Here is an 18811-nt window from a genome sequence, read left to right as displayed (position 1 = left end):
ATATACATATAGCCAATGCATCATGATCATAACATCACATGCGCCGAAAAGTAACACACACACACACACACACACACACACACACACACACACACACAGTAATAATAATAATATGAGTCATAACATCCCATACATCCATCCACGCTCATCGAACACATCCATATCTATAACATCCATCCATACACACCCATCAACACATATCCATACACACCATAACATTTATCCAGAATATCCTGCATTTAAAATTATACAGATAGACATATATCCTAGTAATTATATATAAAAATACTTAAAATAATTTGTAGAAGATCAAAAGTACAAGGAAATAGAGAAAAAAATACAGCAGATGTCAAACAATAAAATAATTTCTAAGAACTAAGTAACCCTGAGAACCATATCCATTTCTCGACATTCCTCAGTTGTAAACAAACAGACGCGCGCTCAGCTGAGACAGAGAGAAAGATAGAGGGAGAGAGGAAAAAGTGATAATAATAGTGATAATAATAATAACGGGAGCAAATAGAGACTGTGTTATTAAAAGAAGCAGTGAGAGAAGAAAATAACAGTAGGTAAATAACATAAAACAGTAGATACAGTTAATAATATGAAAAAAGTGAGGAGAGAGATTGAGAAGTAGTGATAATAGTAATAAGGGGGAAGTAAAAGTCGTATTATCAGGAAAAACAGTGAGAAAAGACAATAATAATAATATATAAATAACATCTTAAAAACGTGAGGAGAAAATGAAAACAAAGAAAGAGAAGGAAGGGAAGATAATAATAGTAATATAAGCAAGTAAGAGTTGTATTGCAAACAAAGAAGGCAATAACTAGATAAATAGCGTAACATAATACATACAGATAGTAAAACGTAAGGAAAAGTGAAGGCAAGTAGTGGAAAGAAGCAAGCATACATTTTTTAGTATCAAAATACATATATTATAATTCCTGCTTGTTAAACTTTTTTTTTCAGAACAGTTGATAGAAAAACAAGGTCGTGGTCAGAAATACTCCTGAAAAGTGACATTTGATACCAGGGAAAGGTGGTAACTCTACATTGTATTGGTTATTATATAAAGACTAAATTCCTGTTTGCTGAAGTCTCACCACAACCACTACAAACTGTTGCTCTTCCTTGCTGTGGCTTAGCTCTGTAATGCCCACATGACACCCACAGCGGTAAGTACTGACTATATTGAGTGTTTTTATCTATTTTTCCTGGATAATATTGAAGTGACAGTTTGAATCAGATGGTTAAGTTAGGTTTAGATTAATTAAGTTCTTTCATCTCACTGCACATTCCTTCATTGTGTAGATCATGAGTGGAGAAAGCATCATATTTGTGGCCTGAGATGAACAGTCACTCTCTTGAAGTGATGATGCCTGATTGGTTTCTGTAGTCCCTGTTTTTCTTCATGAATAAGTCATGTTTTTCTTGGTACAGATAACTTACAACTACATAATAGCTGCTGAAGTTCTGTGAGGATACTTATAATTTGTTAGAAGTTTAGATTACTGTGGATACTTGTTATCTAAATGTTTATTTATTTTATTTTATTTATGTATTTATTTTATTCATTTATTTAATTATTTAATTATTTACTTTTTTGTATGTAAGGGGGCATTGGCAAAGTGAAAAAAAAAAAAAACGGAAAAAAAAGCCTGCTAGTGTCAGTCCCCGAAGGAAGCTCAAAGGTTATCAGATTAAGAGTGTCTTGAAGCCTCCCTCTTGAAGGAAGTCATCATAGCAAGGAGGAAATACAGAAGCAGGCAGGGAATCTAGAGTTGACTGGGAAAAGGGATAAATAATTGAGAATACTGGTTAACTCTTGCAATAGGGAGGTGGACAGAATAGGGGTGAGAGAACAGCTTCCTAACACATGATGTACTTGATTGTTAGTTACCTTATGTTATTTTACCATGGATGCCTTGATAACATTGAAGTGTTTTATATTGTAGACTGACTTACAGGTATGTCTCTTTTGTCCTTGTGTAAGAGGGGCCTTATGTCACCAAGGGTGACAAAAGGGCTGAAAAAGCCCACTAAGGGTGCCAGTCTCCAAAGGGTAGTTACAAGAGAGGAATGATCCAGAATTATTAGGAAAACTGTCTTGAATGTGTCTTGTGATTTACTGTTGTGTTTTAGATTGTAGTTAAAAACAACAACAATAAAAAACAGAGGATAAGAAAAAAAATGTTTAGATAAAGTTACATGTATGTCTCTTTTTGAGGTACTGTCTTGCTTTCAGAAAGTTGAGGGGGGCGGGAAGGAGCACGGGAGTGTGATACTGTTTGACGAGTCTAAGGCCGAACTCTTCAAACTCAGCGATGGGTACAAGTCACTGCACAAGAAGCTCAAGACGCAGTGGAAGGTTGTCAGGTATGCAGCTCTCATTTATATACACTAGCAAAACTTAGTAACCAAAATAATCCTGTTTATTCATCCCTCATTATTCATGGCTTCAGTCTCCACAGGTTCACTTTTACAGGAATTGCTGTCAGTCTCAAATTCAGATAACAGAGGAGGCAATGAGAGGAAGCATATCAGTGTTCATTACTTTTTTCTTTATTTTTATAGTTAGTTGATAGATAAAATGTTTGTAGCAATATACATGCAGGTTTTCTTTATTTCAGCAAGGTTTTGGGAGCTCAGGGTGTTCTTAAGGGGGCAATAATTGTTCATGGATTTTCCTTATCCATGGGTGTGTCTGTTACTTAAGCCCCATGGATAACGAGGGATGAATGAACTTTTCTTTTTTATGTATTACTAGTTATGAGAGACTGATAAATCACCTCTACTTAGTTACTTACTGTATGTATTAACTTATCTATACCTTCTAAATAACAAAACAATAATCTTATCATAAACTTTTTAGTAATCAAAATAATCCTGTACTCAATTTTTTTTTTATGCATTATATACTACTAATAATGAGAGACTGATAATTCACCTCTACTTACTTACCCTACTTACTAACCCATCTGTACCTTCTGAATATCAAAATAATCCTTCTTATTAATAGCATCCTTTTAACCAAAATAATCTTGTACTCTCTTTTTCTATCCATTACTAATTAGGTGAGACTGATAATTCACTTCTACTCATACATTCATTTACCCATTTGCACCTTCATGAATAACAAAACAGTCCCTTCTTCTTATCAGTACCTTCTAGTAACCAAAATAATCCTGTACTCTCCTTTTTTATGCATTATTACCCATATGAGACTGATAACTCTCCTCTACTTACACCTTTCTTTTGGGACTGGCATCTCAGTAGGCCCTTTTTGTTTTGCTCTTTCTTTTTTGCCCTTGCCAGTGCCCTCTTAAATAAATAAAAAAATAGATTAAAAATAAAAAAAATCTACTCTTCTTGCATACCCACTCATATGCCCCTTCAGTAACCGGGAAGACCTGAGCAAGGAGAGTGTGGCACAGGTAGCTGTGGTGGTCCTGGCATGCCCCCGACAGCGCTTCACAGAGGGGCAGTTCTCCATCCTGAGGCGCCATGTGGACGAGGGCGGCAGTCTGTTTGTGCTGGCTGAGGAAGGCGGCGAGAAGAAGGCAAACTCCAATATCAACTTTCTGCTGGAGGAATATGGCATTGCTGTGAATAATGGTGTGTGTGTGTGTGTGTGTGTGTGTGTGTGTGTGTGTGTGTGTGTGTGTGTGTGTGTGTGTGTGTGTGTGTGTGTGTGTGTGTGTGTGTGTGTTCTTACTTCATTCTTTTTTACAGGATTGAATTGAGCTTGTAATGTCTCGTCTTTTCAAGTTTATTTGTCACATTTATCTTTAAAGTTATGAATGCTCCTTAGTAATTGCTTAGAATGGCTTTACTTTTCATTTCTGGAGTGAAAATAAAAGGACACCATAACTCAATAAACAGCTAAACAACTTATTTCTTCATTCAGCTGATTACTTTTTATGACACTGAAGATACTGAAAGCTGTGCCCTCAATGTTTGCCTCACCTATTCCTCCACCTTGCCACACTTGTTCTTTCACCAACCGTTCCTAGAGTTTGGTCCTATTCCCCCTTCCTTTGTGTGCTGCAGATTCCGTGGTGAGGACCTGCTATTACCGCTACTTCCACCCCAAGGAGTGCCTGATCAACAACGGCATCCTGAACCGTGCCATCCTGGAGGCCTCGGGGAAGAACATACCCAGCCTGATCTTGGATGAATCGCGCTCCAGCAGGTGAGGGAGGATTAATGTAGGAATGTAAGGGAAGCTGCAAGATGTCAGACCAATTTATATACATTCATACATACATACACACATACATGCATCATATTTTCTTATTTTTGTCTATCATCCTTGTCTTTTGTTCCTATTTCTACCTATCATTCTCATTTTCTCTTCCTGTTTCTGCTTATCATCCTCATCTGTTATTCCTGTTTCTACCTTTCATCTTTATTCTCATGCTCTCTTCCAATTTCTATTGATCCTCATCCTCTCTTCTTATTTCTACCTATTATCCTCATTTTCTGTTCCTATTTCTACCTATCATCCTCTACTTCCCTCCATAATGCAAGAGTAAAGCAGTATTCACAATCTCATCCCTTTCACTGGTAAACTCTGGAACTCCCTGTCTGCTTCTGTATTTCCCCCTTCCATGGCCAGCGTCCCTTTTACATATTAAAAAGGAGACATGATAAAACATCAGCCAAACTTTTTCTCCAGAAATTAAATTATAAATCATTTGCACTATGTTTTATTTTTTTCCCTTCAAACTTTACTAAGAGTGTGAATATTATGTGTGTGTGTTTGTTGGTGTGGTGCTTTGTTTGGGCTGCTATGTGTGGGATTGCTGGCCTGGTATGTAGATAGATTGATAGATAGATAGATAGATATAACATTACTGCCACATGTAGGCCTGATGGCTTCTTGCTGCTTTCCTTATGAGTATATTCCTTTGTCCTTGAGTCTTTGGATATGTTTACAGCCTCCAAGCAGAACCTGGTAGATTCTTAATACATGATTAGATTGAGGGAAATTATTAAGATCGGTGGAAGTTTATGGTAACATCCTTGTACCTTTTGAATCTTTTTCCCTCCTATCTTCTTTAATGATTCTTCCATTCTTGTTGTCCCTTTAGTTCTCTTCTTCCTGATGGCTGTGTGTGTTCTTTGTTCCTTTCCTTTCTTTTTCTGCCTTTTTATGTAACTTTACTGTGTTTTCCGGATCTTTTAGTATCTACTTTATCACTTTTCTTATTTACTTGTTCCTTTCTTTCCTTTTATCGTTTTATGCTTTCATTTTTCACATTATCATTTTTTCCTTTTGATATTCACCTTCCTTCTTTATCACCTTTCTTGTTCACTTATTCATTTCTTTTCCTTATCTTTTCATGAGTTCATCTTCCTTAAACATCACTTTCCTCTTTTGATATTCACCATCCTTGTTCCCCCAGTCCTCTCTTTCCCTAATCTTCCTATCACTCTCTCACTTTTCCTTCACATCCACTTCAATCTTCAACTTTAGTCCATCCTTTCCACCATCACCCTTAATCTTTCTCTCCTGTTTCTCTCACCTTTAACCCTTCTCCCTAACACACGAATTCTCCCTGTTCCCTCCATCACCCTTAATTCATGACTTACTTTTGTGGTGGGGAAAGGTTCATCACCCTTACTGGCTATACTTGCATCTAACATCTTACTTTTTTCATTCTTTCTCACCCTGTTTAACTCCTTTTGTTCATCAGGTCACCCTAGTTTTCACCCTAGCTATTGTTTGCATGTCAATTTGTCGATCTTCACTTTTTTTCTATTGACACTGGATGCATTTTCACCTTAAATATTTTGGTAATTGCTTGGAAGACATTCTAATTCATCCTTGTCACTGTTTACAAGTTAATTTTCACCCTAGATACTGCTTAGAGGATCTTTAATTTCACCCTAATTATTACCCTAATAACTGTTTACAAGTTTATTTTCACTCTAATCACTGTTTATGAGTTAATTTTCACCCTAGTCACTGCTTAGAGGACCTTTAATTTCACCCTAGTTAGTACACAAATTAATTTTCACCGTAGTTATGGCTTACAAGTTCATTTCACCCTAGTCACTTTATAAGTTTATTCTCATCCTAGTCACTGTTTACAAGTTCATTTTCACCATAACCATTGCTTAGAAGACCATTAATTTCACCCTAGTTAGTTTACAAGTTTATTTCACCTTAGTTGCTGCTTGGAGGACCTTCTGCCTCACCTTGGCCACTGTTTACAGGTCTATGGCCTTCGTGTATCCCTTCGGCTGCACCCTGAATGTGGCACGCCCTGCTGTGGCTGTTCTCTCCACCGGCAGCATCTCCTTCCCTCTCAACAGACCAGTGAGTATGTGTGTGACATTTTCAGACTCAGTTGTCAAAATAAAATCTCCTATTCAGAGACTTAAAAAAAAAAACAACAAAACATCTCATTCTTTTTCAATAGACTAGTGTGTGTGTGTGTGTGTGTGTGTGTGTGTGTGTGTGTGTGTTGTTTCGGCTGTCAAAAATTAAAGCTCCTATTCAGAGACTTCAGTAGCCAAACAAAACATCTCTTTCCCTCTCAACAGACTAGTGTGTGTGTGTGTGTGTGTGTGTGTGTGTGTGTGTGTGTGCATGTGTCTGTGTGACATTTTCAGGCTCATATAGGTGTCAAAACAGAAGCTTGTACTCAAAGCCTTCAATCACTAAACTCATGTCTTGACTGGGCCAGGTGTGTGCCTTCTACGAGCACCCGAGGAACCGGGGACGTGTGGCAGTGCTCGGCTCGGCCCACATGCTGTGTGACCAGTACCTGGACCGTGAGGAGAACAGCAAGATCAAGGACGTGGTGTTCCAGTTCCTCACCGCCAAGGACTTCAAGCTGAACCAGATTGATGCTGACGACCCAGAGGTACTGCTGCTACTACTGCTCCTGCTACTGCTAATACTTTTGCTATTACTACACCTCCTCCTCCTCCTCCTCCTCCTTCTCCTTCTCCTTCTCCTTCTCCTACTACTACTACTATTATTACTGTACTGCTATATTCATCTACATTTCACTTTTTCTCCTTCAAATTTTGGACTTTACTACTACTACTACTTCTATATTCACTTGCATTTCACTGTTTTCACCTTCAAATTCTGCACTACTACTACTACTACTACTACTACTACTACTACTGCCACATCAAGTAATCGAACCTTTAACCTGAAGACTCTCTGTACCTCATTTATTTTCCCTCTATATCCCTGCATCTGTGGGAAAATTAGTAATGAAAACACTACTAACAATGAAAAGAACAGTTATATGCCTATTAGATACCACTGGGTTTGATGGGAAAGTCTGAATTTGGAGCGGTTTAATTTGGTAAGTGTATTGAGACCCAGCACTGTTTTTCCTCCTCAGTTTACATTCATACCCACAAATACAGCCAAACAAACTAAACAAACAAGAAAAACCACCAGGAAAATCTTTACCAACACAACTACAAACAGATAAAAAAAAGTAAAACTAAACCTAACACTGCAGAAACCCACCCTTTGCAGTTTCAACCCCTTGGTGTGTGTGTGTGTCATCTCTAGCAGTCACAGCCACTCCTCCCTAACAGATCTCGGACTACAACATGACTCCTGATGTGGCGTGCCTGGCCGAGAACCTGCGCACGTGTCTCCAGGAGTCTGAGGAGGTGCCCACAGACTACACCCAGCTCTTCCACACACAGGTACTGCAGGGGGAGGAGCAGGAGAGAGATAAGTGCAGATGGAGGTTGTGTGAAGTAATAGGAGGAGGATTAGGTGGGATGGTAGTTGTGGGAAGTGACTAAGAGGAAGAGGAGACGACTTGGTTAGCTGGTGAAGGTTGTGTGAAGTGACTAGAAGGAAGAGGAAGAGGTAGTATGAAGTGACTAAGAGAAGGAAGATTTGGTGACTTAGAAGCTGGAGGTTGTGTGAAGTGACTGAGACAAATATGAATATGAAGAGGAAGACGAGGGAAAAGGGGACTTACTTAGCTGGTGGAGATTGTGTGAAGTGACTGAGAGGAAGAGGAAAGGGACTTAGTTAGCAGCTGGAGGTTCTGTTAAGTGACTGTATGAGAAGAAGGAGGGGGAGGAGGAGGAGGAGAAGGAAGAAGCATTACTTACTAACTTACTAACCACCTGGAAGGAGTGTAAAGTGACTGTAAGAGGAGGAGAAGAAGAAACTGGAGAGAAAGAGAGAGAGAGAGAGAGTTTAAAGTGACTCCATGTGAAACTACAGGGTACAGCAGAAATACCTCCCATGTTTTACCTTTTGTTGTCCTTTAAAATGTGGGAGTTATTTCTGCTACACCCTGTATCAGAGAATGGGTCTCGCATTTACAAACACACTCCTTTACCTAGCCTGCTCCTGCTCTCCCTCAGCTCACCTCAGTGGACATGCAGCTGGTGCCAACAAGTCTGGAGGCTTACAACAAGCTTAACGTGAAGCATGAACCGCTGCGCCTCATCACACCACAGTTTGAGACGCCCCTGCCGCCTCTCCAGCCCGCGGTGAGGGAACACGGCCACTCACTCTTGTGTTATTGGTCTATTTGTATTGTTAAAAGTTCTTGCCACAGCCTTTGAAATGTGACTTGTTGCTCTTGGTACTGTTGAAATGTCTTGAACCTGTCTTAAAAAATTTCTCATGTTTTTATTGGTATTGTCAAAACTTTGTTCTTGTGACTGTCTTAAAAACTGTTTCTTGTCTGTATTGGTGTAGTGTTAAAACTTCTCACCACTAAAACTGTCTGAAAAATGTTCCTTGTCTCTGTTTGTGCTGTCAAAATTTCTTTCTTGTGACTCTCAATTATTTGTGGAATGAGTCTTGATGGCAGTGTTTTCTCTCCCCAGTGTGTGTGGAATGAGTCATGATGGCAGTGTTTTCTCTCCCCAGTGTGTGTGGAATGGGTCTTGATGGCAGTGTTTTCTTTCCTCTTAGTTTCTCTGGAGGTCTTATTTTACACAGTTATTTAGTTTAGTTTTCTTTCACATGTCTTTCCTGCTTATGTGGAAGAATAATTTTTACGATAACACCATCTTGAATATGATAATCATCTAGGTTATTAATTGGTTCTAACTCTTCTTCAGAGCTCATATTTGACAGTTTCTATTGTTCATCCACTCACTCATTTCAACATTCATCCAATTACTTATAATCTATTGAAATCACACTTTACTCACTGGTGTATCAAGACTATTCATCAAACTCTACTTCAAAGCTCATATTTAACAGTTTCTGAGGTTTTTTTTCTGTCATTCATCCTCTCACTCATTTCAGCATTCATCCACTCATAATCTATTGAAATCACACTTTATTTACCTGTGTATCAAGACAGGTCATCAGTTATAACTCTGCTTCAAAGATCATATTTAACAGTCTCTAACATTGTTTTTCTGTCACACATTCACTCACTCCTGTACTTCTCTGCATAATCTATTGAAATTACACTTCACTTCCTGCAAATCACACTTTCATCCTGCAGACTGAGGCAATACATCCAAGCTCACATTTAACAGTTTCCAATTTTGGCTTTATTTCTTATACATCTATTCTTCTAAGTGGAAAACAGATTCTAAAGTAATTAAATGAGCTATTCACCTTGTTCTCAATTTCTAAGTTTGGTTTTGCATCTGGTTTTGCACCATTCACTTGTCTTATGTGGAAAATATATTGCAAGGACTATATGACTTAGCTATCCTCTTTATTCTGAATTTGTAATGAGTTTGGTTTGGTTAGGCTAGATTAGCCATCCAGTTTGCAAAGTCATATTTGATCCGCCACAGTTAATGATGTCTTGTGTCTCTGCAGGTGTTCCCTCCTTCATTCCGGGAGCTGCCCCACCCCTCCCTGGAGCTGTTTGACCTGGACGAGGCCTTTAGCTCAGAGAAATCCAGACTAGCACAGGTCAGTCACTTCTTATTCTCTTGTCACTGTCTCTAAAATGTTGCTTGTCTCTTGGTACTGTCAAAAGGTTCCTGCTACTGTCTTTAAAATGTTGCTTGTCTCTCTTATCACTGTCAAAACCTTTCTCTAATCACAGCCCCTGAAATGTCACCTGTCTCATTCTGCATCTATATTTTCCTAACAGTTCTGAAGTTACAGCTACAGGAAAAGAGTTCCCATTTATTCTCATCCTTGCATTTCCTCCTTGCATGTTCTAATCCTTATACACATGAAATAGTTTTAACTCTTCCACTGCTGCTTGCCATATCATTCCTTAATTCACAATGGCATGTTTTATGCTACTCTACAACCACTTATTAATATACTGGCTATGTATTGAAAATCTTCTTTTAATTCCCTTTCTTCCTTTCAGGTGCTTGTAATGATTTTGTTGTGTTTTCTAGTGCTACTGTAAACTCACACACCACTTCAGACTGAAATTATTGCTGTCATTTCTTATTTTACAATCACTTCACAATTACTTCCCTTCAGGCATTCATATAATTACTCAGACACTAATTGCTGCCCTCATTTGCCTTTATGGAGGCTTTGAATATCTATTTACTGTACGTACCATGCCAGTAATCCCACACAGGGTGGCTCAGACAAAGCACCACTCACTCACACTCTTAGTCTTTGTGGACCACCATACTATACCCTTTGAATTTTAAATACAGTAGTAGTAGTAGTAGTAGTAGTAGTAGTAGTAGTAGTAGTAGTAGTAGCAGTAGTAGTAGCAGTAATACAAAATGCTACAAATGTTTTCTTGTCCAAGGTAAATAAAAAACAATAACCTCTTGCTGAGCCCAAACCAAGCTTAAGAACATAAGAAAACTAAGAAAAATCCACAAAAAAGATCTTACTAAAATCTCAAGAATATAAGAATGTAATAAAATCTTTATTAAAATTGATTACAAAGTAAACTATGGTCCATATTCAGAAATGTTTTGCTTTCTCACCACAACAACTTTCCAAAGACACAGAGATGATTAGGCGGGCTCTCAGGAGTGTCTTCTTGTTAACAAATAGAGAAATTTTGTTAACCAGTCAGTAGAACCATCAAAACACCCTGAAAAACCATGTCACTTCAATGAGAGCGTCTGGAATGCATTGGAGGCGCAGTGCAGAAGTGTTTCAGAATGTTGGCCTGTAATGTTAAGTTGAGAAGAAGCAGTGGCAATCAAAGGTAATGAACTCCTTGGAAAATGATGAGTGATACACATAAGTCCTTTGATGTGAGGTGAGTGGCCGTGTGTAGTGCCGCTCTAATGGCACTTCCGCCTCACCATCACCAGTGTTGTGTGTAGAGGAGTCATTGGCCTTGCTGAAGTTCTGAATTGGAGGTTTAGTGTCTGCCTTTGTTTCAGTAGATGTATGATATTCTCTTGTTTATCATCCTTAATTTTGTAACTGTTCCTCTGGCCTCCTTTTATCTCAGCACACTTTCATCTTTTTTATTCCTGCTTTTTTTTTTTTTTTTTACTGGATGCAGAATAATTGTGTTGTGTTTCAGTTTTCAGCTTTTTCTTTCTCATTTTAATTTCCCTTCTTAACTGCCCCTGTAGTCTTCATCATCTCAGTTCACTTTTATCTCCATTTTGTTTTGTGCTAGATGCAGAATAACTGTCTTGTGTTTCAATTGACAAACAGTATTTTGTTTTGTTTCTCATCCTTAATTTCCTCCTTTAACTTTCTCCAGCCTCCTTGATCTCAGTTTACTTATCCCCACCTTATCTAGTACTGAATGCAGAATAATTGTCTTGTGTTTCAGCATACATATTCATCCTGTTTTGATTTTCATTTTTAATTTCCTATCTAAACTCTCCTCTCCTTTATTTACCTGTGCTTTATTTTGTTATGAATGCAAAATATTAATCTTGTGTTTCAGTGGACATATTAATCCCTTTTTGTTTTCACCATTAATTTCCTTTCTAATGCTGCCTTTCTCTTCCCCCTCTCCTATTTATTCTTATGCTTCAGCTAACCAACAGTGCAAAGAATGAGGACCTATAACACTAGATCATCCTTAACTTTCTCCCTTAACTCTCCTTCTGGTCTTTAATATCTTTCCTGACTCTCTCTTTACCCTTTGGCCTTTGGTATCTTACTTGTCTCTCTCTCTTTACCCTTTGCTATCTCAATGTACTACCATCTATGTTATTGTTAATACACTTTCTATCCTTTTAACTCTCCTTCTGGCCTTCATTATCTTAACTCACTCTACCCTTCACTCTATGTACTACCATCTATGTTATCCTGAATGCACTTTCTTTGCCTCAGGTGACCAACAAGTGCAAAGATGAGGACCTGGAATACTATGTGAGGGAGTGTGGGGACATCCTCAGTGTGATGCCCAAACTCCCACCCAACGCTAGGGACGCCAAGCACATTCTGGAGTACATCTTTACCCAGCTGGTGGAGTTCAAAAAGCTCAACCAGGTATTGTGTTTTGTCTAGGATGGTTTGTTTGTGAGTTTTTTTTTTTTTTTTTTTTTTTTTTGTGGGAGTTTCTGGGTGTTATTTTGTTTATTTTTTGTTCCTAGAGTACATCTTTAACCAGGTACTGTGTTATGTCTTGGCCAGTTTGTTTGTGAGGTTTAGATTTATGTATTTTTTTAGTTTCTGGATTTTTTTTTTTTGTGTGTGTGTGTGTTTAAAGTAAATAAGTTATTTTGTTGATTTAGTTGGTAATTTTTCATGTTTTAAGAGTTAGGAAGTTGTGTTTTGTTTAGATTTAGTCATTATATTCTGTTTCCCTGTCAGTACTCTTATTTTATCTTACTAAGGAGTCAGTGTGAGCAATACTTCTCAACTCCAACCACAGTGCATTATTACTTCATTTTAAACACAAAAATGTAATATCAACACTATATTATATCCTACAATTCCCTCACTATTACTGCAATCTAAACACATAATTTTAGGGCCAGTTCCACAGTCTCTTGGTAAGCCACCCAAACAAAATGCTCCTATTTGTTCATGAGCTTACCAACATGGGTAGCATTTTGGTTGGATAGACTGTGGAATTGGCCCTTACCAGCTCCAGTTATACTCCCAAACAAAAAAGCAGCAGCCAAAGTTTTCAGTGGAACCCAATTACGGGTGAAGTGGTGTTGTTCGTTAGCTAGCAAACAAAAGAGGATGACTGTGGAACTGACTCCTATAATATTGAGAATACCCACTGGGAGGAATAGTGAAGGAGTGGGATTTTGTGACAGGATGGAAGAGGCTGGAAGAGTGGGATTTTGTGACAGGATGGAAGAGGCTGGAAAAGGCTCCTGAGTCCTGACTAACTGCTGTGTTCCTCACTTCAGGACCCAGATGCCTTCAGCCGATCCGAGATGGAAGGCGAACTGTGAGGAGCAGGAGAGAAGATGTTACCAGACACCAACTCGATACAGGGCTGTATCTCTTGTGACTTGTGTAATGTATGAATTCTGAGCATAAAGAGGGAAGACACTAAGCACCAATTCACTACTTGTATAATGGAGTGTGTTTACTGACTTGTGTGATTCAGTGAGGTATGTCTCCTAATGAGCAAGGGGGAAAACAGACACTAGGCACTAATTCATTACTGTATATTGGAGTGTTTCTGTTAATATGTTTGTGTCATCTAGTGTAGTATGAAATATGTATGACTGAGCTCTGGTTTTTGGAGAGAGAGAGAGAGAGAGAGAGAGAGAGAGAGAGAGAGAGAGAGAGAGAGAGAGAGAGAGAGAGAGAGAGAGAGAGAGAGAGAGAGAGAGAGAGAGATGAGAGAGAGTAGAGAGAGAGAGAGAGAGAGAGAGAGAGAGAGAGAGAGAGAGAGAGAGAGAGAGAGAGAGAGAGAGAGAGAGAGAGAGAGAGAGAGAGAGAGAGAGAGAGAGAGAGAGAGAGAGAGAGAGAGAGAGAGAGAGAGAGAGAGAGAGAGAGAGAGAGAGAGAGAGAGAGAGAGAGAGAGAGAGAGAGAGAGAGAGAGAGAGAGAGAGAGAGAGAGAGAGAGAGAGAGAGAGAGAGAGAGAGAGAGAGAGAGAGAGAGAGAGAGAGAGAGAGAGAGAGAGAGAGAGAGAGAGAGAGAGAGAGAGAGAGAGAGAGAGAGAGAGAGAGAGAGAGAGAGAGAGAGAGAGAGAGAGAGAGAGAGAGAGAGAGAGAGAGAGAGAGAGAGAGAGAGAGAGAGAGAGAGAGAGAGAGAGAGAGAGAGAGAGAGAGAGAGAGAGAGAGAGAGAGAGAGAGAGAGAGAGAGAGAGAGAGAGAGAGAGAGAGAGAGAGAGAGAGGAAAATAAGGGAAGATGCAAGAAGCCATCAGACCTATATGTGACAGTCCCCTGGATAGAGAGAGAGAGAGAGAGAGAGAGAGAGAGAGAGAGAGAGAGAGAGAGAGAGAGAGAGAGAGAGAGGAGAGAGAGAGAGAGAGAGAGAGAGAGAATAAAAAAATAAGGGAAGCTTCAAGAAGCTGTCAGGCCTACATGTGGCAGTCCCTAGAGAGAGAGAGAGAGAGAGAGAGTGTGTAAGCTAAGTAGCACACACCATAATATTATGCAAATATACTGCAGTGACCATTCCCTTGAGGACATTCTGAATAAGAGGTGTTAGTGTAGACTAGCCTTAACTAAACCGTTAGTGCATTTGACCACTTCACATTTTATATGCAACCTTGTGTGTGTCTTTACATACTCCATTATGGTCACCTTGAGACAGACGGACAGGGCAGACTAAAGAGCAGCTCCAATAAGCACTGACTGAACCTTAGAAATAAATGTTAGTGTCATTCTTCTGTGTGGCATGATCTGCGTCTCTAAATTTAAAAAAAAGTAAGTGTTGTTTCAAAGTTAATTTTTATAAACTTTACTTGATTTGTATTGCTTACATATATTTAAACTAATTATCTGGTAAGCTCTGGAACTCCCTGCCTGCTTTGATATTTCCCTCCTTCCCTGTGACTTGAACTCTTCTATGAGGAAGGCTTCAAGACACGTATCCTCCAATATTTGACTAATGTTTCTGACTTCTCTTTGGGGACTGGCACTTAAGTGAGCTTTTTTTTCTTTCTATATATATTTTTTGTCACCCTTGGCCACTGCCCCTCTTACATAAAAAAAGAAGAAAAGATCATAGACAACTTCCAACATCCTGGCACAGTAAGAAGGTACATATTGATAAGGGAGAAGTGCTTAGGGAACAGTGTAATAACATATATACACCACGAACATTCATGAATTGATCTCAGGAACATGACTGAAGGTTCTGTGTGTGTTACCTGACAAGGGAGAAAGTATTGTGTGTTGCCATTGAAGAAGACAACACAGGTGATGATAATTCTAGTCTCATATTAAATGAATATAAAATACCGTGTGTGTGCGTGTGTGGTGATGTGAAAGATAGTACTGTGTGTTTGCTGTTGAACTAAAAGACAGGGATGATAACAATTCTAGTCTATTGTATTAGGTGATCATTCTAGTCCATAATATTGATGATTCTAGTATCTATATTGATGTTTTATTCTAGTCAGGTGTTAACTTGTATTGAGTGTTGTATATGAGAACACCATGAATGCTGCTACACCTACATAATTAATCCTTGTGACTACACTCTTGGGGTCTGGCAAAAAAAAAAAATAAATAAATAAATGAATAATAATAATAATAATAATAATAATAATAATAGTAATAATAATAATAATAATAATCTTCAATGGACCCCCTTTTTTTTCATACAGCCTTTTTGTTGCCTTAGACCCAGAGCCCCATCTTACAAAAAAAAAAATAAATAAATAAATAAATAAATAAAATAAATAAATAATAACATAAAATAAAGTAAAATAAATGAATGGATAATGAAATAAATAAATAAGTAAATGATATGAACATTTTCCCTCCAGTAAAAGCAAGGAACACAAATCAGCAATAAGAGAGGAAGAGAAGAAACGTATCACCAACTTTCAGATAAACACTAATATCCATCCACATTATGAATTACTGGCATGAATTGTACGATGTAAGGAAGATTATTGACAATTCAGATTTTTTCCCTCTCGTGTTGCAAGGAACACAACAACAAGAAGAGAGATAGAGAAGAAACATATCACAAACTCCTTTCAAATAAACACTAATATCCATCCACATTATGAATTACTGGCATGAATTGTAGGATGTAAGGAAGATTATTGACAATTCAAATCTTTCCCCCCCGTCTTGCAAGGAACACAACAAGAAGAGAGGAGGAGAATAACTATACACGAACTCCTTTCAAACACATTAATTTCCGTCCACATCATGAATTACTGCGTGAATTGCAGGATGTAAGGGAGGGAAAACTATTTGCTGTGTTTACCAACCAGTGAGGAAGAGTAAGATAGTGTGAGTTCCGTCCAGTAATAAAGCACCAGGAGTTGTCTTTGTCGTCTTATTTACCCAAGTGTGTTTCAGGGGAGGAATGACTGAGTGAGTGAGTGTATGGGAGCAGTTTGTGTTTATAAGTGGAGGTACAACGCGACTCTCTCTCTCTCTCTCTCTCTCTCTCTCTCTCTCTCTCTCTGTCTTTTGGAAAGGTTAAAAGATAGATTATATTATAGTATTTATGCTATGCTTTCTTTTTCTCTCTTCTGTCTGTCCTTCAAAATTCTCTTCGTTGTTTCAGGGAGATCCAAACTTTATTTATTTATTTTTTCTTCTGGTGAATAACATTTTCTATTATATATTTTCATGAAGGGTTTCTATGACATTCCCATTTTCTTTATATATACATTTATTTACTCGTCTATTTTAATACTTGTTCTCCTTTACTGCCAAGCCTTCCTTTTTATTGTGACCATTCTTTTGCATAACCTCGCCACTCTCTCTCTCTCTCTCTCTCTCTCTCTCTCTCTCTCTCTCTCTCTCTCTCTCTCTCTCTCTCTCGTTTCAGTATTCATTCTAGTGCATGGGAGATCTCAAAGTTGTTTTTCAGACCCTTGTTTCTTATGCAAGGAATGTGTCTGCATGCGAGTTGACTTACTGCCACGGGTTTGTTTCAAAATTCAAAATACAGCCTGTGTTTTTTTCCCTCTAAAGTCAGACGGAACATGTCAAGTGAATGTTTCAATAGAGAGAGAGAGAGAGAGAGAGAGAGAGAGAGAGAGAGAGAGAGAGAGAGAGAGAGAGAGAGGAGAGAGAGAGAGAGAGAGAGAGAGACTGTCGAAAGGGGGTGAAAAAATATTGATATGTATATGTGAGAGGCAGGGGATAACCGACACACACACACATACACACACGCAGCTGTATATAGGAACTTTCAAATACCCTCACGAGTATCACGCTGATATGAGATGAGGTGATAAGATGATAACATGATGAGATTCAAGAAGTGTTTATTTATTTATTTATTCATCTGTTTAATATTATCTCCACCTCCTCCTTCTCTTCCTCTTCTTACTTATCTTCATCCTCATCATCTTTCTTTTACTTTTCTTTCTTCTTTTCTCCTATTTCCCCTTCTTCTTCCTCTTCTTTTCTTTTTCTTTTCTTAAATTTTATTTTTCTTTTCTTCCTTTTTTTACGTTTTCTTTTCTTTACATTTACTTTTTCTCTTTTCTTCTTTTCTTCCTTACCTTTTCTTTATAATTTCTTCTCCTCCTCTCCCGTTCTTTTCTCCTCTTTACCAACATCACATGACACACAGTACCGTAACACACGCCACCCAGCAGCAGCAGTGTCAGCATGTAGCAAGTTGTAACAGTCTGCCCCTGAGCGTGACTCGCCACCTGTCACTTCGTGGGGCAAAAAGTGAAGTACTCCCAACCTCACAACGTTTGGAGTGTGGAGCGTGGCGTCACGTCTCGAGGACTGACACATTAACAGGCTCCCTCACGTGACGCCGCAGCTGTGCACGGTGAACGCCCTGTTCTTACGGCAAAATTCAGTGTTCTGTAGGTGGCTTTCGCTATGAACTATATTCTGAAAAAAAAAAGAAAAAAAAATGGGCAGCACCTCCACTGCTTTCAAAAAGGTTCTTGAAGTATTTTTTTTTTAAGGGTGTTTTTACGGTTCTAGTGACAGACAGATTAACAAAATTTCTTCACTATTAACAGAAGAAACACTTGAAAACCCAGCTAATCATCTCTGTGGCCTCGGAAAATAGTGTGTGAAAAAGCAAAGCGTTTCAGAATAATGGCCCAGGAGTATCATGTCTTAATGTTTTAGTAAATATGAGTTGTGTTTTATTCCTCCACCTCCAGGCAACTGCGCCTCTGCTGGGGCGTCACAATCTTCCCTGCACCGGCTTCAGAAAGGCTGGCCAGTAAAATGAAAACTAAATCCTCTATTGTATTATATGATGGCTATGAATAAATGCTCAAATGTTCAACTTTCTCTTGTGCGCTGCCGTACGTCACTAAAAGCAAGGGTTAAGGGTTCATTCTGTCTGTTCTTGACCGTATTCTGAAACACCTCGCCGCACCTCCTCGTCTCTCAACAAGCTCTATTTGAAATGACACGGATTTTCTAGGGTGTCTTTATATATATATATATATATATATATATATATATATATATATATATATATATATATATATATATATATATATATATATATATATATATATATATATATATATATATGATTCTAGTTACAGAATAACAAGATTTCTACATTGTCAACAGGAGAAACACCGTTGGAAACCAAGCTTAACACCTCTGTAACTTTTGAAAATAGTCGTGGTGGGGAAGCAGAGCGTGTCAGAATACAGGCCGTGGCATAGAATACTCAGAACACTGCTCCCCTAAAGTCTTGCCGGTGTCGTGTTGACCTCCCGCACCACTGACCCCTCACCTTCGACACATCCCTTAGTACCATCCCAGTACTGTCAGGTAAAGGGTCAGCATGTCTATAAGTCTCCGAGCATTCTCACTCCACACCAGTTTCCTC

At 38.6% G+C, this 18811-nt stretch overlaps 1 protein-coding gene across 6 annotated transcripts; it reads left to right on the top strand.

Moving 5' to 3' along the window:
* Positions 1 to 409: 409 nt before the first annotated feature.
* LOC135112137 (intraflagellar transport protein 52 homolog) lies at positions 410 to 13685 on the top strand. 6 transcript variants are annotated; one of them, XM_064026166.1, is made up of 12 exons: positions 410 to 569; positions 973 to 1178; positions 2249 to 2379; positions 3401 to 3618; positions 4054 to 4195; positions 6226 to 6328; positions 6699 to 6878; positions 7576 to 7689; positions 8368 to 8496; positions 9797 to 9892; positions 12212 to 12370; positions 13246 to 13685. In XM_064026166.1, exons 2-12 carry the CDS (start codon positions 1164 to 1166, stop codon positions 13288 to 13290), a joined length of 1332 nt encoding a protein of 443 aa, XP_063882236.1. In that variant the 5' UTR covers positions 410 to 569; positions 973 to 1163; the 3' UTR covers positions 13291 to 13685. The 6 variants fall into 6 exon arrangements, with proteins under 6 accessions (XP_063882236.1, XP_063882237.1, XP_063882240.1 ...); XM_064026167.1 differs by having other exon boundaries at positions 416 to 565; XM_064026170.1 differs by having other exon boundaries at positions 422 to 565; positions 978 to 1178.
* The last annotated feature ends 5126 nt before the right edge of the window (positions 13686 to 18811 follow it).

Source organism: Scylla paramamosain, chromosome 23, assembly GCF_035594125.1.
Source record: "Scylla paramamosain isolate STU-SP2022 chromosome 23, ASM3559412v1, whole genome shotgun sequence".
In the NCBI taxonomy this organism is placed as follows: domain Eukaryota; kingdom Metazoa; phylum Arthropoda; class Malacostraca; order Decapoda; family Portunidae; genus Scylla; species Scylla paramamosain.
This window is presented reverse-complemented; position numbering and strand designations above follow the sequence as displayed.

Coding starts and splice junctions, on each gene's coding strand:
- LOC135112137 (XM_064026166.1), top strand. Junction 6,879..7,575: donor TTGATGCTGACGACCCAGAG/GTACTGCTGCTA, acceptor CCTCCCTAACAG/ATCTCGGACTACAACATGAC. Junction 12,371..13,245: donor AGTTCAAAAAGCTCAACCAG/GTATTGTGTTTT, acceptor TCCTCACTTCAG/GACCCAGATGCCTTCAGCCG.